The sequence below is a fragment of the Apostichopus japonicus genome, chromosome 17 (genome assembly GCF_037975245.1).
Source record: "Apostichopus japonicus isolate 1M-3 chromosome 17, ASM3797524v1, whole genome shotgun sequence".
In the NCBI taxonomy this organism is placed as follows: Eukaryota; Metazoa; Echinodermata; class Holothuroidea; order Aspidochirotida; family Stichopodidae; genus Apostichopus; species Apostichopus japonicus.
This window is the reverse complement of record NC_092577.1, coordinates 14,022,309-14,043,738: the sequence shown is the minus strand read 5'-3', so window position 1 is coordinate 14,043,738 and position 21,430 is coordinate 14,022,309. Positions and strand designations below refer to the sequence as shown.

General features: G+C 36.7%; 1 protein-coding gene across 3 annotated transcripts; it reads left to right on the top strand.

Annotated features, from left to right (window-relative positions):
- The first annotated feature begins 1,687 nt into the window (after positions 1 to 1,687).
- LOC139984256 (coiled-coil domain-containing protein 127-like) lies at positions 1,688 to 21,046 on the top strand. 3 transcript variants are annotated; one of them, XM_071998086.1, is made up of 4 exons: positions 1,688 to 1,898; positions 10,684 to 10,861; positions 12,610 to 12,732; positions 18,584 to 21,046. In XM_071998086.1, exons 2-4 carry the CDS (start codon positions 10,690 to 10,692, stop codon positions 18,955 to 18,957), a joined length of 669 nt encoding a protein of 222 aa, XP_071854187.1. In that variant the 5' UTR covers positions 1,688 to 1,898; positions 10,684 to 10,689; the 3' UTR covers positions 18,958 to 21,046. The 3 variants fall into 3 exon arrangements, with proteins under 3 accessions (XP_071854187.1, XP_071854185.1, XP_071854186.1); XM_071998084.1 differs by having other exon boundaries at positions 1,690 to 1,872; XM_071998085.1 differs by lacking the exon at positions 1,688 to 1,898 and adding an exon at positions 9,727 to 9,904.
- The last annotated feature ends 384 nt before the right edge of the window (positions 21,047 to 21,430 follow it).

Below are 21,430 nucleotides of genomic sequence, written 5' to 3'. Positions count from 1 at the left end.
AAAAAGGCACATTTCTAACCTGAAGAAAAGTGGGGGAGGGGCACGTGCCCCCTGTGCCCCCCGGTTCCGCCGCCCTTGGTCCAGGTATACAATTGACTAGTTAGAAGGAAAAAAAAATTGATCGTGCAAAAAGCGTGGTAGCCCAGATGAACTGCGCTTACGGTGGTGTTACACGGAAATATTCGGGCATCATGATGCTAAATAAAGAAACTCATGGAATTGTCGGGCAAAAATTTGAAAAAGATTCGGGCAAGCTACTGCATATTTATATATATATATATATATATATATATATATATATATATATATATATATATTTCTCCTCTTAGGCTGCCCGAATTTTTCAGGACTTTTGCCCGAATTTCTTGTCCTCTGGAAATTTAGGGGGCAGTCTGCCCCCCTGCACCTCCCGCCTCGTACGCCTATGGTTGGCATCATTTGTTGTTTCAAGGTGTCAAGGCCTTTCTCCCAACTCAAACCCCTGTTGGCTACCGGTAGGTTTGCAGGAAATGCCCACATGTGGATTTAAATAGCATTAGAGGAAGGGGATGGAAGACTAACACGCATCGATGTTTCGGTAATGGTCCACATTGGTGGCTCGGTGCTAATTAGGCCATTTATTGGATTTCTTGAGGCAGCTGTCATCAGAATCTGGGTTTTTGTGCCAATCGATGACCGATAACATGTATTGGTAGATATCGATATCGCGCAGCACATGCACAAGGTTCGTGGTGTATGGTAGCAACCGTCGCATCGACCATTGCCATGCCATGCTGTATGACCATTCTCATGATTACTACAGATATTGTATTATTCTTATTCTGCCAGATGCAGACGAGAAAATTGTGTAACTCTATTTCCCAAATTATTGAACAAAAAATATTAGTGAATCCCACTGATGAGTTTTTTTTTACAATTTTTTTTTTTACAATTTTTTTTACCCCATTCCCAGTGGGGGGGGCCAGGGGGGCAGCCGATTTCATGGGGGGCCGGCCCCCCAGGCCCCCCCGTAGCTACGCCACTGCAAGTATTGAGATATTTATATAAAATTAATAATTCATTGTTACGAATAGTAATTTATAGTTACTAAAAAAAAGATTAAAGGTTGGAATCCCTACCGATACTCGTCGCTACCAATATGTAATTCGTTGCAGTCTTACAACAGTTTCAGAACAGTTTTTACGTATAGTATATCCTACGGTGTCATGGTTTACGTTGTACGTGTTTGAGAAGTTCCATCTATGCAGGTCGGGCCACCATTGTCGAGCAATACAGGCTATACAGCATTTTGATCTAAAATAGCCGAATCTATCATTATTCAGTCTAATTTTTTATCAGTGGTGTACCAGGAAAAAATCGAAAAGAAATTTCTCTGAAGATATGTTTCAGAAATCTCCTATGTATATATATATGCTCTCAATCCCATACACATTACGTCGATTTCTTTCAGAAATAGGCCTTATACACTACCTCGAATTTAAATATTGACGGGCTTTAGACTTGAAACAAAATAAGCCAAAAAGTAACTTATATGAAGGACTTATCATTTTTCTGAATTTTACTTGATCGAACAGAAAATGTTCGATTGGATATTTAACAAGTTTTAGATGTATACTTTGGAAATCGGCTTGCGGTCTCCTATTATAGGTAGGGCCTACCTTCCGACGTATATGACGTCACTCGATGTAACTTTCATAAATTTCCCTTTTTGCTAAGTCAAGTGTGTGGGAAATCAAAATATCGCAGAACTGATACCAGTTACGACTGTTATACGGCTGTTCAACGACCGCTGTGATTTTCACCTCAGCAATTGTGTCAGACTCAATCACGAACAGAAGCAAACTGAAATTTTACAACCGAGGACAAAAAATGGTTTGCCTCCTTTTAAAGTTTCTATCGTAAGAGAACTTTTTGACTAATGCAGGTGTCTACTCCTTGGCATTAGTTCAACTACGAACTAGGCTACAGTATAAGTAGTAGGACTAGTAAGAGGCCTAATAGTAATAGTTACTGTATTATTGTAGTCCTATTCATACCGTAGTCATAATAATATACACTGTAAACGATTCGAAATAATGATTGTTTATCCCCAGAACATAAACACTATGCCAACATATAGGTATAAGTCCTTGTAGTTGTAGGATTAGGCCTAGTGTAAGTTATGTATGGTGGTGTACAGTAATTTTGTGTGTTCCCTAACTTTGCAAACTGTGATATATATGCAGCTGTATGTAATTAGTCAGTGGATATATAGCCGTCAGACGGTTCCTGCTTCCAGTTTACTATTTAGCCGTCACTTCCGTCTGACATGCGAAGTTATCAATCCGACATGCGCAGTTATCAATCCGACATGCGCAGTTATCAATCTTGCGGACTTGTGATTTCCTGCGGTGCTGGCGGACAATCTATGAACATGCATGATGAATGATGCTGCATAATTTAGACTTGCATTCACTTTGAGCTCCATCGATCGAACAAAGCTTCGATCATGCGTACGACAAAACGTATCTCACCTCTGATTTGGCCGTTGTCCTGTGCCTTTAGACTTGTACTCTCTTCCACCGTTTATACATGTATGCGTACTTCACGAAATGATAACAAAGTCTCTGTGTTGCTTCTTCATCCACCACTAGTTTTTTGTACTTCTTCTTCGCTGCTTCGAAAGACCATGTCCCGGCGCCAAAATCAAATGTATTGCTCCTTCTCGAATGTACAAATGGCACTTTCGATAGCAGAAAACGAGTCAAAACTATCACTTACAGCTAGAGGCATGCTTAAAAATGGATCACAATCGCATCACAACTTCACTCATTCAAAGACAACATTCAAAATGGCGGCTAATTGCAAGATTGATAACTGCACATGTCAGACAGAAGTGACGGCTAAATAGTAAACTGGAATCGGGAACTGTCTGACGGCTATGTATCCACTACGATATAATTATTAAAGGCATTGAAGACTCGCCCCAAACCACGTGCGGCCATCTGAAAACGGTAATATAACACACCAGATCCCAGTATTCATAGATACCAAATACTGAGGACTTGATAGCATATATACAAATTTGTATTGTGAAGGGTTCTGTGGTAGGCCGATCGCAATGAGACAGTCAGTAAATTCACCAATATTAAATACATAACCCTTTTCCACCATCACCCACAAACATGGCATCTTTGGTGTCTTAAAGGGTGTGAAGACTTGCACACAAAGAAACGTCTAATGCCGGTAATCTGACCTAGTTTTGAATGAAGAGTAACAAAAGTGTTAGACACCACCATCGATCCCAGAAAATACACACACACAGCTTGCTTCCGTCGGTAATTAGACACTAGTGTACAGTCAGTTCATATAGCTGTGGTCAATACCCACAACACAGTGTACAAACCATACAGCGATGGACATCTCAGGTCCAGCTAAAGATAACAAGGTATCACGTTTCATTACTGTCTGCATTTTGTAGCGACACGAACAAAACATCACTTGCAAGCAACAGAAAGTTAACTTTTTCAGAGGGCGGCACGCGGTTTTGGGCGAGTCTTCAATGCCTTTAATGGTAAAGAAATCATGCTCATTTTTTGTCTGACAATCGTTAACGTAACAAATTAGTACATGTGTTAATGTTCATAGTGTCTACTGACAGAAAATGCCAGTGCCATTTTTTCCCCTGGCAAACAGCGAAATCCACAAATTTCAAATCCTGACTATTCAACGACTGTAATAGGCAGAGAATTTAATTTGTACTCGAATCTTGATACACCTAGCTAGGGCAAATATTCAATAATCTTTAAAATGGAACCATTGCATGGTAACAGCGGTCATCACTGTATGTTTGTACCTGTAGTTAGATCTGTTGGTACGAGAAGATCAAGCTACCACTATATATTTTATTTTTAAATCTATGTATATACATATACCAATATCATCAGGTGTGTTCATTTTGTTTACAAATATTTTGGCAGAACTGGCACCCTTTTTCATATAGGTGAGGTATTATCAATTAAATAATCCATAATGTCAAACATAGCACATCTAGAGACAGAAAATTATGCTCTCAAATTCAGAAGTTTGTTTTGAAAAGTAGCCTTTTTTTTGCCAAATCAAACTGTAACAAGAATGTTAATCTTGAAAAGTTCTAAGCAACTGATGTACATTTACAAATATTTTGGAAAAACTGGCACCCTTCTCATATATATTTGTGAGGTAGTATCAATCAAATTAATAATCCATAATGTCATACATATATATCACCACAAGAGATAGCGAAAATAATGCACTCAAATTCAGAAGTCTGTATTGTAAAGTAGCTTTTTTTGTGCCAAATCTGCTCTTGTAACAAGAATGTTAATCTTGACATGTTCTAAGAAACTGATGGACATAATTGTTTGTCAGGAATGAATGCTATAATTATGTATATATATATTGAGCAAGTACTGTAAATAATGTATTTAAAGGAGAAATAAACTCTGGAGTTGTGAAGTAACCTCATAGAAGAGACTAATATTCTTACATCCTCTCTCTGTGAAATAACTACTGTACATAGTCAAAACTACCCTTCCCCGAATTTCCAGGTAATTTCTCATTATTTTTTACATCTACTGTGTTGGCTGCCATTATGTTAATTTCAATAACCAGGGCTCTTTTGGAATGTCGTCAGCGAGCCGCATCCTTAGTTAAGCAATTTCCCTCTCTGCAGATATGAACTGTGCACAACTTTACTCTCGGAGATTGTTAAATTGTTAAAAAAGAAGTTAAAAGGCCGCAGTACCAAGCATTGTGTAAACAGGACAGGGAAATAAGGAGCAGGGAATGGAAAACGATATGTTATTCCTGAAGGGAAAAGGTTTCCAGAGAAAAGAGAACGTACAAAAGGCACAAAAGCACCAGGCTTGCCTCTCTGTCACATACATACTGTATACTGCATACTTACTGTATAGTAAGTGCCAGTGTCGGCCACTGTTCCTCCACTGTGTACTGTGGCTCGAATCGAATCACAGTCAACTCCAAATGCATCCATGTGCTCATTTTTATAAACAAATCCCATGTCCGGAAAGTGTTTTGGAAAAAAAGATTTGACTACATCTTGAGTTAGTTATAGTGAATGGCATGTAGGATATTTAAGATAGGTTTCAAAGTTGTGTAAGTTCAGCTGTCGTTACATCCTCCATATTGAAAAAGAAGCCACACATTTACACTCAAAAGATATTTTTTTCGACTGTTAAAACCTTTTAAAGTATAAATGAAAAACAAACGTTTTATCTAATACAATATATTTCTTTCTGTTTGCTTCGATGTAATATTAATTATTGTTGGAATTGGCAACTCTTTCTGTTGAAATGCGATATGGCTCGCTTACCCCACAAATAGTCGGAATTCGAACAAATATGGTGGCAATTAAATCGATTTTTAAGGTTGAAAGAAATGTATTCAAGCTTAATTTGTGCTGCTTCTGTCAAAAAGAGCATACTGCAAAATGTTATTCTCTAAGCAGAAAAGGCCTAGGGTTTATATCTCCTTTAATGAAATTAGATCCAATATTTTATTATTCGCACAGACTGGTCCAGATGGTTTTTCATTGTACGCAGTAATCATGTACAGCAACAAATTTGGAAAAATGAAAATGTAACATTTTTTTTCATTTTAATATTTCAATTTAGGAATTGATGAAAAGTACCTACATTAGTCATGCTAATGAGCTGCATTGTCCAAATATGGTTTTAAATTCAGATGGAATTGAAAAAAATTGATTGATAAAATGATATGCTTAGAAAGTCAATTTAGTGGTCATGAAATGCTCAAACTTTCGACAAAGATTTGACTAAAATCCCTTTTTCCCCTCGGTGAGACATTTAATCGTCTATAAAATATGAGACTTCTCAATATCTATAGATCATTTTCCTGATTTACGACACAAATTGTTAATTTTGATACTACGGTACAGTCTCTTATAAGAGCAGCCCAGGAATAGCACTGATAATAAGCAGTAATGTAGGGTTATGTTTGGTATGGAAATCAAGCTATAGTAGTTTCTTCACTGGCAATGTTTAAGTTATTTTTCATAAATGTGTGTTTGTTCTTGTACTGGCATAAAACTGCAAACTCTACACAATTTCTCTTACTACCTGGCAATCCTAGAAACTCACTGGCATTTAGCAATTTATTTATACAGTATATAGTAGTACAGATATCCAGTCCTGGTGTTGGCTTGGACAGTAAAATGGTACTGTTTACATATTGTTGTTGGTCACTTAATGCATATTAACCCAAAATTTTAATCACAATAACTGTCCATACTTTTACGCAAACTTTGACGTCATGGTGGGACTGCACACTGCACAGTAGGTTATGTCATCAGAACAAAGTATTGGAAAGGGGAATTCTGGCAAGTGACGTTAAGTTTGTGTCGCTACAAAATGCAGACAGTAATGAAACGTGATACCTTTAGCTTTACTGTAGCTGGACCTGAGATGTCCATAGCTGTATCGTTTGTATACTGTGCTGTGGGTATTGACCGCAGCTGTATGTACAGTACTGACTGTACACTAGTGTCTAATTACCGATGGTAGCAAGCTGTGTGTGTATTTTCTGGAATCGATGGTGGTGTTTAACACTTCTGTTACACCTCATATGAAACTAGGTCAAATTACCGGCATTAGACGTTTCTTTTTGCGCGAGTTTTCACACCCTTTAAAGAAATATGTTTTATTTTTTAATCTGTTGGTATTGTATCAGCTGTACACATTTTGTGTATGGAGGATTGTGTGTATGGAGATACTTCACCCAGAATGTTCTCCCCAAACTTGATAAGAAATTCTTCCTTTCTACTTAAAGATTTAAAAGAAATTACATATCATACGTATCCATGCCAAATCAACAGTGGCCTCCACGTCCACCCTCTCAGAATCACCTGAAATTGATATGGTGTCTTGCCACATGTCTCAAAGGATGAAATTGGGCAAAAAAACTTTTTGGTTGCTAGGATACGGCCTGCCTAGCAACCAAATCTAGATTGCATTTTAAGAGCCCTAAATTTGTGTCAAGTTTGGAGGCATCTTTTGCATAAATGTAAAGTATTTTATGTCTGATATTGCAGATATTTTGGGAGACATGTGACCAGTCTTCGAATTTAGCTAATTTTGAGGAAAATTTACGGTCTCAATTATTCGTTACAAGTATTAAAATCATAAAATGGCAGAACATGAGATAGGGGCCTTTTCTGGCCCTACTTTGAGTGTGCTCTATATTCACAAGCAAAGGCATGTTTAATAGCGGTTTAATTTGCATAGGATCCTTGTCCAGTGGTAGCTGTATGGAAAAAGTGCCAAAAAAAGGTCAAGCGGGTCGGAAGTTTTATGAACAGCGCCCTCAAACTTAAAGAAATCTCACTTCTGGCCCTATTGGGTGTCCAATTTTGGCCTGCGGGTAAATTTCAATTTTTTTTTAAATACCATTTTTCAAGAGTGTATTGACCCGATCTTTAAAAACTCAAGTCAAAAAGTTGTGTATTTTGTGTTACCAACTACAGTATCTACTCAAATTTACAACTCGAAAATTTGAAAAATCACTTGGTTCATATGTATGAAAATGCTTGCACGAGCCGATTTGAGTAATTCAAATGACAACAACTTCTTAGCATTAGCATACAGGTGCTTAACAATTAAGAAGGGTGTACAATAGAATAAGGACTACCAATAAAATGCATATTCAGGGTCATATATGCCCAACCATGCCTGTGAAAAGTGCCCTAAAACATCACAATTTACCAATATTTTGGACTATTTAGGGCATTTCAAGGTCAAATTTGGTTTTCAATTAAAAACTATTAAGCCGTGTATAGTTATGATGCAAAGAATGAGCTAAAACATCTTTTTAATAAATTATTTATACTCTGATGGGCAGCTAAAAGTGGCGTATATGAGAGTTACATCAGCTCAAAAGAAACATGCATGAGGGCAAACAGTGGTATAACATTGTATCTTCATTCAAGGAGACCATGTTTAACAACATTAGAAACTATTGAAATGTATTTATTAAAAGTGTTCTGTCTTTTACTCTTTGACTCTCCCCCCCAAACACCCTCCTCATAGTGCACTATATGCAAATATGCATACTGTATGTGACTGACTTTTACTGCAAAGAGACTGCATAAACACATGCATTCAAGGTATACTGAATTATTTGGTATGGTGGTAATCTTCTGATTCAAATTGTCTGTATGCATGTAACCCACCCCCCTCCCACCCACATCCTCTACCCAACCCTATATCAGAATAGAAAATAATTGTGAACCAGTACATACATGTACAGTGTGTACTATATATGTGTGTACATGTTCAGTACAGTGTTATTTTACACCAAGCACTAAATAAATACACACTGTCCTCAATCATGTACAGTACACACTAAGTTAATGTTATGTTTAAATCCCCAAGTTAGATTGGGGACATCCTGGTAATCCTTTTGGGAGCATTGCTGTTACTAAAAATGGATGTAATTCTGCCTATTTTGCAGTAAATAGGAAGTGCAGTAGTATAGTCAAGTGGGGTAAAAAAAAAACAATGTACCTAAAGTTTGCTCTAAAAATTGATGAGTAAGAGGTATTGTTTTGGTTCCAATGTTCAAGTGTGTGGAGTGGGATTCTCTTAAAGAGAATCTAACAAAAATAACTTTTTTGTAAATGGAAAGTGTCGTTTTTTGCGAAAAATGTTGTTTTTTTTTACCCCCAAAATTTGCTTAATTCGGGGTAAAAAAAAACAATGCTGGGGTAAAAAAAAACAATGCTAGAAAAAATGCTATTTTCTTCATGAATGTATCATAAAATCATGTTTGCATATAATTACATCTACAGTAAGTATGAGCTACTACCTTTACATGAAAAAGGAAAAAAATTGTGAAATTGTCTTAATTCGTAATTATGGATGGCTCGTGTCATATGTCATGCTCAGCCATATTCATACTGTACAGTGTGTATATGATGCTACACAAATGTGGTGTAATATAGTAGAAACATTAGAGTTGAGCCAATTTCAGTTACTTCTGCCCAATTATTTAACATTTTTGACACATGACAGACATGAAAACTATTTGCCTAACCTCTAAAATCAACATTATGGAAAAATTTATTCATTCAGGCAAAATAGGGAGTACACTGGAGCCGGAAAGTACTTGTTTTTTTTTTACCCCATTCGCATCACTTTTTGGGGGTAAAAAAAAACAAGGCCCCCCCATGAAGCGTGAATGAAGTTGGAGTAATTCTACCATGGGGGAGTGTAATATCACTAACTGCTATGCTGTAACTGCTGGAATAATCTGCATATCATATAAGCTGGGTATGCAGGAGAAAGTTTCGGATATGTGGTACAAACTTCAAATTTTGCTAGTTTAGCATTCGCTTGATTCGATGAAGCGGTGATTGGCAGCAAAGTGACATAGAGTTCCAGAAATTATATAATAATAAACTAGACATATAGGACTATCACCCAAAATAAATTGGAACTTTGGCTAAATATTCCCCTTCTATAAAAAGGGGTTGTTTTTTTTTACCCCAACCTACCCCCTTGTTTTTTTTTACCCCAACTGACTATACTACAGTAGGTCTTTAAATTCACCAGGTTAGTGAAGCATACTGTACATATTTCATGGCATACTTAAATTCTATATCGTGTAAAAATTTGGGTATTTTGTTGTCTGGTTGCAACAAGTGCACTTGACTGGGGTCAATTGTACAGTTAATATATAGTACACTGTACACAGATATTCAACAATTGTGTAAAATACTATTGCAGAAGTATTGAGAGAGAGAGATCTTGTGGAATTTTACTTGTAGAGTATTTTACATTCATTTTTTTGGTGATCAGCTTTAGTCAGTGATACTTTCAAGAATATTCTAGTTACCAAAGGTCACACGGTAAGTGTGTTTCATAGGTTTAAATCAAGATTTAATATTTGTTTTCATATCTGTAATTTATAAATTGAAGTTGAACTTGGTATCAAATTTCTTACAAGAATCATATTTAAACAAGTATTAAAACAATTTTGTAGTACTAGTTAATGCAGTATGGTACAGTATATGCCATTTATACTGAAGCTACAATAATCTTGTACTGTCAAACATAGTTTCATACTCACAGTTAATGCAGTATAGTACAGCACAGTATGTATATGCCGTTTATACTGAAGCTACAGTAATCTTGTACTGTCAAACATAGTTTCATACCAACGGTTAATGCAGTATGGTACAGTACAGTATGCATTTCCCTTTTATTCTGCAGCTGCAGGAACCTTACACAGTGAAACATTTGACAAGTAGTGATTCATTTAATTGAAAATTGCTTCTAAAGCTTTCGTAAAAAAAAAAATGGGTTCAATACGCTTAAATTGAGAAGGGATTTACTGATGACATCAACACTATATTTGACCTTGTTCATCTTTGGTAATAGATTGTGTAATTTTCCAATTTGGTGAAAGTTCAGTTTATGAAATAACACATTTCTGTCAGAGACTTTAAAAATATAAAGCATGGCTAGAGTAGTGTTTTCAATTTCTAGAAAAGTTCTCTTTTCGTCATGTGAATAAATATTATTTTGCAGTTTTTTCCTCTCAGAAAATATTGTATGTAAATGAGAGTAACTGGAGGAGGTTTTTGTTCGTCTCTCTCACAATATCTGTTTCCTCTCTTTTCTGCAGACAAAAATGAAGAGTAATAATTTCAACAATTTTAATGAGGCGAGGACTCTATCGTCGGAGAGTGATAACCTTTCAAAACAAAGCGCTGGAAATGATAAGGAATGGCTCTCTACGGTTTACAGAATGACCTCTGACTATTTCATACCATTCTTACTCCCTGCAGCAACTGCTTTCGCAGGTAAGTCACTACAAGGGGGGGGGCCCCTTCCTCCCTCCCCCCTCTGCCCCTCCCTTCTTACTCTCTGCAGCAACTGCTTTCGCAGGTTAGTCACTATTAGGAGTGTGTGTCGCCCCTCCCCCCCCTCTGCCCCTCCCCTTCTTACTCCTGCAGCAACTGCTTTCGCAGGTAAGTCACTACAAGGAGTGTGTGTCGCCACTCCCTTCCCCCCCCTCTGCCCCTCCCCTTCTTACTTCCTGTAGCAACTGCTTTCGCAGGTAAGTCACTATAAGGAGTGTGTGTCGCCCCTCCCTTTCTCCCCCCCCCTCTGCCCCTCCCCTTCTTACTTCTTGTAGCAACTGCTTTTGCATGTAAGTCAATTTAAAGAATGTATTACTCCCTCTCTCCCCGACCCCCACCCCACCCCCACAAACACACACCCTTTGGCCTTTTGGCCTCTTGTGGGTATTTTAATTTACTTTTGTGACTAGTCCTAAGTGCCCTTTTGGGACCAGTTTCTAGAACCCCCTAGCCTGTGGGTGGATGAGGTGCTGCGTGGTTCATTTACCTGGTGCTGTGGAGAGGACTCCACGGAGCAGAGAGCTCTCCATTCATGCATTTAAGGCAATCCTGACACTGCTATGGGATGTGTTTCTGCTATGTTCGGTGAGCTAACAGTTATAAGCATGTAGAAATGCATGACTTGATATTGAAAAGTGGCTTGTTTCAGATATGTAGTGTCATAGACAGGGTTGTTACCAGACCATTTTTAGAGCCGGGTAATTTGTGACAGTGATCCGCGGGGTTAATTACAGTTAAGCTGCGTTTTGCACTGAATCGCGCTAATCTTTACCAAGTTACTTATTGGCGGTACTGTAGACTAATTTGTGCCGGGCGGTAAGGCTGAAATTGACCTTGAGTACCGGGCAGAAATTTTGAGAGCTGGGTAGCACCGCCCGGCGCCGCCCGGCGTGGTGACAACCCTGGTCATAGATGTCTGAATGTGGTAAGACTAGAAGAGGCAGGAATATACATGTCTGACCCCTCCATACCCCTCATCCGGGCTGGACGTAGATTAAGGGATGGGTAACCTGGCCGTACATGTTTGGTTGTACATCAACAATTGATGCATCTAGAATTGGTGTTTAAATTTGAAGAAAACTTTTGAAGAGAACAAAGAATTTTAGTTTAATATTAATCCATATGCATACAACATTTGACCTGTTGGTTGGTTGGTTTTTACAGATGACATTTGGAGTGAGATCTGTTCAGCATAAAAATACATGGCCAAAAACAAAAGTTGACAACTTGGAATCTAATATTAATTTCGTTAAGATGCTTGAAACCTCAGAATAAATGTCGAAAGTTAAACTAAAAATTTTTAAGGATTTGTTTCTGGTTGTCAATCGAACAACAAGACCTTCCTCCCTGGATGTCCGAACGGCAAAGTTGGTTGTCCAAAACTAATGATGAACAATAGGTATATCTGTATGAGAGGTGTGTAAGTTTGGCGGATGGAAGACTAGTTTCTGGGGGATGATGATAATAATAATACTAATTTCTTCATATATACCAATTTATGATACCAATTATTGGTATTAAAGGCAATTTTTAGTTACAATGCAATCTGAATTTGATTGAAACAGCCTCCAAAACCTAATGTTGTCGTCCGACCAGAAATTCGGACGTTTGCACGACCATTTAAAATTTTTCCTAGAATTCTTTACCTGTCATGACTACAGTTACTGCAAAACTTAACCTTTTCATAGGATGGTTAGCCAATCGAAAATATGCAGCTAAGGTCCAACAGAACGAAGTGCTGAAAGGCGAACTCACCAGACTGCTCGAAGAAATCAAGGAGGGCCAAAAAGTTGGCAACATCTTTTCTGTCGGTGAGTAACTTCCTCAGATTTTAGGTGGGGTGTTGATGAATGCGACAGTGACTGTAGGAATCACATCTCGAGAGGGCTGCAGTCAAAACAACTATAGTCACACCCAGCAGAGAAATGGGGTATAGGGTATATAGTATAGTATATGTATAGTATATGGGGTATATATTGAGGGTATGTGGGATACAGTATATAGTATAGTATATGTATAGTATATGGGGTATATATATAGGGTGTATGTGGTATATATATATATATATATAGTATAGTTTAATATATACAGTATGTATAATATAGTATATGGGGTATGTAAATAGGGTATATGGGGTATAGTATAATATATGTATAGTATAGTATATGGGGTATATATCGTCCCCGTTTTCGCGTAGTGGCGAACGTGCACTTTTGGCGAAATTGAGTTAAATATTGTCCTTACCTATTTCGAGGGTGAAGAATCGGTTGAGCCGGGTTAGAAGTTTTAAAACTGTCTATTTCTTTCGTTTTCTCTAACTCATTTTTGACGAATGTCCACCTAAGAGCCACTCTCGTTTTTACATACTGACGAATACTTTAGTCATCATTACAACCACTCAGTAACACTATTGTCTAAGGTCCATGCATTTTTGCATATCGACGAATATTACCCTTTGGAACAAGCCGAACATAACAACCATGTCATACTGACTTGAGAACCAACTAACTGCCATTTGAAAACACCCAGGATTATGGGAAGGTAATATCTTTATTAGTTCACCTCGTCATTTAATTGATTAATACAGTATTCATATACTACGGAAGCGTAAAAGGGACATGGTGATGAAAGAGAAACAAACTCTTCAAAATGACAAATTCGGAAAAAGACGTTTTGCCGAGTTTAACAACTCGTCAAAACGACAAAATTATTAAATTTGCCGAGATGCAACAAGTCGTCAAAATGATAAAATTCTGAAAATTGACGTTTTGCCGAGACACAACAAGTCGTCAAACTGACAAAAATCTGAAAATTGACGTTTTGCCGAGAAACAAAAAGTCGTCAAAATGACAAAATTTTGAAAATTGACGTTTTGCTGAGATACAACAAGTCGTCAAAATGAAAAAAATCTGAATTTCAACGTTTAGCCGAAGTATAACAAGTCGTCAAAATGAAAAAAATATCTGAAAATTGACGTTTTGTTGAGATACGACAACTCGTCAAAATGAGAACAATCTGAAAATTGACGTTTTGCCGAGATACAAATCGTCAAATTGTTACAAATGTAACATCTCCCTAAAGAAGTACGGTTTCTCTTAGCTGTTGGCGGCTTTGCTCATCACGAGAATTACTCTAGCCTAACTTAAAACTACCTTTTTCTAGCTAGGTAATACCTAGTTACATAATTGAAGGTCACATACTTTTACATGAAAGTTTGGAAAGTACTAGCATAGTTTAAACTTAAGTAGTTACTTTGCTACAAAGGACGAGGATGGGGGGGGGGGCGAATTACTAGAAAATCTGTATAGCAACCTTTAATACTGTCTTGCCAAATGCTTCAATTAATGAAGGATCTTTTACGATTTATCAAAGAAACATGGCTTATTCATTGGCTGACACAATTTCTTCAAGGATGGCCCAGACAAGTAAGGTTGGATAAAGGGTTATCGGAAATATTGGACATAAAGGTTGGTGTGCCTTGGGGTGGGGGGGGGGGTCCATTATATGCTTTATTATTTACTATATATACTGATGAAATTAGGTCAAACTCACACATTTCTATCACAAAATATGCCAATGATACTGCTGTATCATGTACAATTCATAAGAGCGCTGTTGAAACTGACCAATGAAATTTTCAGTGTTCTGTTAATGACATAGTTCCAACATGTGACCGCAAGACTTTATTGCGTAACTCCCACCCCCCCCACAAAAAAAAAAGGGAAATTTGTTTTTGAAAATAAACCATAAAACATGAAGGTCTCCAAAACTGAATACTGGGAGTATACAGTGACGACAGTTTGACCTTTTCTTGCAAAGCATTAAGGTATTAAAAAAGTATATTATATAGTATCTAGTGTGGCTTACGTTGTGTCTTTCTTTAACCAAAATGCTAAGGAAAATGTTTTCAATACTATTATTCTACCCTTGCACATGTGATCTATACAGTGCCTGTCTGGTACCATTTTATATTGCAAAAAAAAAGCAAAGAAAAGAAGAATGAAGTTTCTTAAATACACATCATCTATATTAATTTGGAATACAATATACTTTTAGAAAAAGTAAATGCTGCTGCAAGACCTGAGTTTGCAAGAATGGCTAATAAGATTTACAGTGATCAGATTAACCCTTTGTATACTGTACTGAAATCTCTCCTGCACAAATCGAGCAGAAATCTAAGAAATCCACACAAAATATCGAACGTAAGTTTACAGCAACTCATTTATTTACCGTGCTGCTTTATACATTCCATTCGAGCACTTAGAATGTTTGTTATAGTCTGTTTGCTATATCGTTTTATGTAATAACTTTTGTATTAGTAGATGTATTTTATATGATATCCTATCATCTTGAAATTTTCTCGGTTTTTATATTAGTTATTCTTGGACTGTTTGGTATCCTATCATCTTAAAAAAAAAGCTTTTATATGAGTCATTCTTCTTGTTGAGGTGTTATATGACTCCTCTCTATAATTTTTATATGTATACTGGAAGGAAATAAAAAGAAGGAACAACATACTATAGTACAACTTGGAAACACTTGAACAATGGCACAGTTGATTTCCTTCTTTAAATCTGAGGATTCACACGAGGTTGGGTTGGATATTATGAATGTGCCTGTGAGCGTAAGAAATTTTTTATATTTATACTGGAAGGAAATAAAAAGAAGGAACAACATACTATAGTACAACTTGGAAACACTTGAACAATGGCACAGTTGTTGGGTTGGTTATTATGAATGTGCCTGTGAGCGTAATAAAATTTCACATTCCGTTTAAGGGAATATAGTATAGTGGAATAGCTTCCCAAAGCGTTTGAAGGATACTTAGAAACTATTGTCAGAGACATTTCACGTAATACACTAACTTGAAAATGAAGAATTGCACACAATTTTCCGTTGTCTGTGTGCTTTATAAGAGTTCCGACTTAACAGATTACGCCACTGGAACTATTATTTTTGCAACTGCATGTGTTCACATTTCATCATATACCTTGTCTATTTTATACATTATAGAAAATGGTGGGGGTTCTTTAAAATAAATAGGACCAATATATAACCCTTTCAGCAGCCGGCTCTCCTTGCCCTCCCTACCTCAACATCTCTCTATCCGACACCCTACATTTCACCCAAGAAACACAAACTAAAACACATCCACCCATAACTGGATACAAATTCCTTGTCTATTTTATACATTGCAACAAAACGTGGGCGTTCTTTTTAAATTAATAAGACCAATATACCACCATTTCAACAGCCGGCTCTCCTTGCCCTATATACCACCTCCCCTCGTCATATCCGACTCCACTGGAGTATGTTTTTCTTGAGTGACATGGAGTCCATGTCACTCAAGAAAAACATACTAAAACACGTATGTTGATACCTGCGTATAACCCATTCCTTGTCTATTTTATACATTAAAGTAAACCGTGGACATTCTTTTTAAAATTAATAAGACCAATGTACCACCCCTTCGATTATTTTCTTCTATTGTAAGGTTATTCCACCTAACCCCCCCCCCTTCCTCTCCCCATGTGACAGTGAACATTCACGGTGTACCCTATGGCTACTACACACAAAAGTGACGAATACAAGTCTGTGCGACAGGACGAAACTTCAAAATTTAGTTCTAGCACAGTGACGAATGTGTGGCGAATGTCTAAAATTAACTGAAAATGACATGACATAACGACGAAAATGTTTACACTAAAATTACTACTATGTAAGAAATTTCAGCAACAAACATGAGAACTCGAAGTTCTATTTGTTATATTTAAAATATTGACAACTTTCGGTAAAAGAGATCCTCTTTTAGTTACGCTATACTAAAGTCAAAATATGAAAATCTTTAGAGCGCGTTTTCTCAAAACTCACATTTTGAACATTCGTCACTACGCCAGAACGGGGACGATATGTGGGGTATATATAGTATAGTGTATGTATGGTATAATATAAGGGTTATATATATAGGGTAAAGTGGGGTATATATAGTATATGTATAGTATATGGGGTATATGTATAGGGTATATATGGGGTATATATATACAGTATATAGTATAATATATGTTTCGTATAGTATTTGGAGTATTCATATAGGGTATATGGGGTATGCAGTATAGTATATGTCTAGAATAGTATATATGGTGTAATATAGGGATCACCCACCACCACCTAAGGGACAGACCTCTAGCTAAGTAAAGCACAGGGCTGGTTGTAATTAGATAGATCACTTGTTCGAAAACCTGTTCTTGCCAAAAAAAGTCTGATTTTTTTTCCTTCAGATTTCAACTGCACATTAATGTATTTGTTGTTTTATTAAAGGTTACTGTATTGTGTGTTTTATTAAATGTTACTCTATTGTGTGTTTTATTAAAGGTTACTGTATTGTGTGTTTTATTAAAGGTTACTGTATTGTGTGTTTTATTAAATGTTACTGTATTGTGTATTTTATTAAATGTTACTGTATTGTGTGTTTTATTTAAGGTTACTGTATTGTGTGTTTTATTTGAGGTTACCATATTGTGTGTTTTATTTAAGGTTACTGTATTGTGTGTTTTATTTGAGGTTACTGTATTGTGTGTTTTATTTAAGGTTACTGTATTGTGTGTTTTATTTAAGGTCTGTATTGTGTGTTTTATTTAAGGTTACTGTATTGTGTGTTTTATTTAAGGTTACTGTATTGTGTGTTTTATTTAAGGTTACTGTATTGTGTGCTTTATTTAAGGTCTGTATTGTGTGTTTTATTTAAGGTTACTGTATTGTGTGTTTTATTTGAGGTTACCATATTGTGTGTTTTATTTAAGGTTACTGTATTGTGTGTTTTATTTGAGGTTACCATATTGTGTGTTTTATTTAAGGTTACCGTATTGTGTGTTTTATTTAAGGTTACTGTATTGTGTGTTTTATTTAAGGTTACTATATTGTGTGTTTTATTTAAGGTCTGTATTGTGTGTTTTATTTAAGGTTACTGTATTGTGTGTTTTATTTAAGGTTACTGTATTGTGTGTTTTATTTAAGGTTACTGTATTGTGTGTTTTATTTAAGGTCTGTATTGTGTGTTTTATTTAAGGTTACTGTATTGTGTGTTTTATTTAAGGTTACTGTATTGTGTGTTTTATTTAAGGTTACTGTATTGTGTGTTTTATTTAAGGTCTGTATTGTGTGTTTTATTTAAGGTTACTGTATTGTGTGTTTTATTTGAGGTTACCATATTGTGTGTTTTATTTAAGGTTACTGTATTGTGTGTTTTATTTAAGGTTACTGTATTGTGTGTTTTATTTAAGGTTACTGTATTGTGTGTTTTATGCTGAACAACAAATATAAGCTAAAGCAACTGTGCCATGGATTCAAAGAAGAATGGAGAATTATTTGTGCAGGTTTAAGTTTATTTTGGTAAAAAAAAAAAAAAAAAACAGAATGGAATTTTTCATTGTTTTTGTGTGGAAACCATTAACGTTGACGCCTAGTGTGATTTTATTGTCCCCGAAGCCATTTTGGACTGTACCGACAGTAATTCTTCTGCGGTGTGTTTTTTTAAAACTGTTTTCCTTTGAACGTGTGAGAATGGTACCACAACGTTGTGACGAATTTAATGCACAGCGCAGCTTTGACAAAGATGTATATTGTTGATATCATTATTTCTTTCTGCTCTCTCTGAAATGACAGAAGATGGGAGTAAGAGGATGGACATTATCCGGGAAGAGGATAGAGAAGTATCGGCTATCCATAAAGACTTGGAAGAGATATCACAGCTTCTACAGGAGAGGCAGGACATCTACTGCAGCGTCTTCACTCGCAGGAAACTGCGCCACCAGATCGAGGAAGATCTCAAAGGTTTCGCTTTCTCGAGGAAATACGACAAAGATATAAGGCTCTACCGCGGGCTGGTGGATATCTTCCAGTATGACAATCATTGCGATAGTTACGGTTCCCATAGAAACGGTTGTGTTATGTGGGTTTACATGGACATGTGGCGCAACATGGCACGGCTGAGAAAGTACCAAAGGATCGAGTCCAGACTCTCGGATAAAGAAGCTTAGTTTGAGGATGCTTGTTTTAGCCGGATTGAGTTATTCTGGATGACCGTTACGTTTCCATCATGTGAAATGGGAGAATTTGATTGGTTTAATGGATACCGTCGTCATGGAGACGTATAAGTGAAATGAGTAGGAAACATATGTATTCACATCCCTTTGTTGGCTCGTACGTTACTTGTGGTGGGTCGTCATGGTGTTTGGGAGTCAGGAAAGTACATCTTAGGGCTTGTTTTGAACCATTTTGCTTTAAGAAGGGCGCAAAGATTTCTTACCCAAAGAAATTGTTGTAATTGAGCAGACTTTTCAAAAAGAGTTAATTTGGTAAGGTTAGGTTTTATTGTCCAAGAGAGAAGATATCCTACCCTTTCCCTATGGATCATTCTACTCCCCCCCCCTCTCAATGAAACTTGCCATGTCAAGAAAAAAAGTTTTAGGCAGGAAGATTTACAAATTGTGACCTCTACTAACCACAATTTACTGTCTACCTGCAAAATTCTGTTCATTTGAGGGTGATATAGCTTCTGGAAATGATGAAAACCACAAAGTCTACCCCCCTCCCCACCCCCACCCTATGTCAACAAGGCTTTACACTCTCACTGGCACCTGTATGCATCACCTGCATTCTGTCCCCCCAAATGTTGCTGTTGTCGTGCCCCCCTTCCCACCCTCAAATGTTGCTCTGAATTTGTTGTGCCAGCAACCCACCCCCCTCCCCCACTTTTTAATGTCTAGTGATTCCTGCAGCAAGTTGCACACAGTAGCTGTCACTGTACCGCAGTTTAATGCAAGGTATTAAGATGTTATTCAAGGCAAATCTTTCATGCCACTTTATTATTGTACTTAAATAAGCAGTATCACTATTAAATGAGACCTTGTTAGTAAGTTCTCTCATATCATGTCTTCGAAAGAAAGCAGGATTTTATTCACTTTGTTGTCCTACCAGAGCATATCATACGTCAAGTACAGTATATCAAACGTGATTCTGACAATTTAGGACAATTGTTATTGTCTGTCCTGTTGGAACAGTGATATTTTGTCCTGTTGGAATAGTGATTATCTTTTTCATATGTCCTTGTTTTTGATCCCAAATTTTTTTATGATTAGATTTCAAAGGATTTTGAAAAGCTCATTAAGTGTTCAACTGCATACACAAATGCAAACAATACTCATGTACGAGGCCAAGCAGAACACATTATAGAACGTAGTTCCTTGGATCAGTCAACAGCTTTCATCTTTTTATCAAATAACATATTACTAGGAAATAGAATGTAAAAAAATTTCCCTACTGGGCTGTGATCCATATCAACCGCTGGGACTGGGACTTACTGGGGAAGGAGTGTGTTTTGCTTAAAAGGTACGTCTGGGACTCGTTCTCCCTGGCCCCCAGTATAATCAGTAACAGCCAAACTTTATTAACTGAAGTGAAATGTGTATTATTAGCCTTGAAAGAGAGGAATAAATCATTTTATTGACGATGGCCGTGTTCTGATTATTGGACTTTCTGAGAGGTAATGAACCCCCTTAAGTTTCCCAAAGTCCTCTGCCTTAGCCCACAGCCTTCAGGGGTGGATCCGAGAGTTTAAAGAATGGGTGTAGTGCTGGGATCATTTAAGAAGACTTATGTTAAATGGGGGTCTGGGAGTAAATAAAAGTATTGCATTTCTTTTTCAAATGTTGCATTCTGAGGCATATGTAGACTCAAACTTTACAACGTTGAAAAGAAAGTGTACCACCCCCACAACCCCCTGGTCTGTACCTGGCCATTAAGAATGGCTTCACCCATCACCTAAACCTGCATGTGAAACATGATCAACTCATCATTTGTCAAAAGACATGTTTTTATGAGCCTCACAGATGGCTTGACTCTTGATAAGATGTACTACAATTATTTTTAGTGTTGAAGAGGTTTATTGTAAAAGTATTATGGACAAGTAGCCAATTTGCCCCATATTTTGTACCTTTGTTGAGTGTGATAATTTCATTGAAAAGCTGTTGAAACATTTTGAAAAGCTCTTTTGCATATCCAAGATATACACATTTGAAGTTTTGATAAATCTGGGAAACTCATTAAATTTGTGCAATTATGACATAATGTTGCGTTTTGTCAAAATGTCTTCTTTTATCACTCGAGAAGTTAACCCCTAATTACAAGCCCACATATATCATTTGAATGTGATGTTCCTCTTTTCAAAGAAGATGAAATATTTTTTTTAAATCCTGTGTTCCTTGAAACGAAGGTTGTGAATACCAAGAGATAACATAACAAAAAACTAGGCAGTCACTCCCTTAACATCATCAATATGCATAATTAGCTAATGTTTATTCATAAATGAAACTAGAATTAAGAGAAGACTTGTAAAATGGTCAAGCTTTGATGGATTTTGATGGGAGTCCCAGCTATTTTCATTATTTCTAATTCCTATTAGAGTGACTAGAGGACAATGTTGTTCAAAGGTGTCCATTGACCTTTAACGTT

What these genes read in the sequence shown, in the direction of transcription:
- LOC139984256 (XM_071998084.1), top strand. An exon ending in TGCAGCAACTGCTTTCGCAG is followed by an intron (nt 10,862 to 12,609) that starts GTAAGTCACTAC and finishes ACCTTTTCATAG; the next exon opens with GATGGTTAGCCAATCGAAAA. An exon ending in TGGCAACATCTTTTCTGTCG is followed by an intron (nt 12,733 to 18,583) that starts GTGAGTAACTTC and finishes CTGAAATGACAG; the next exon opens with AAGATGGGAGTAAGAGGATG.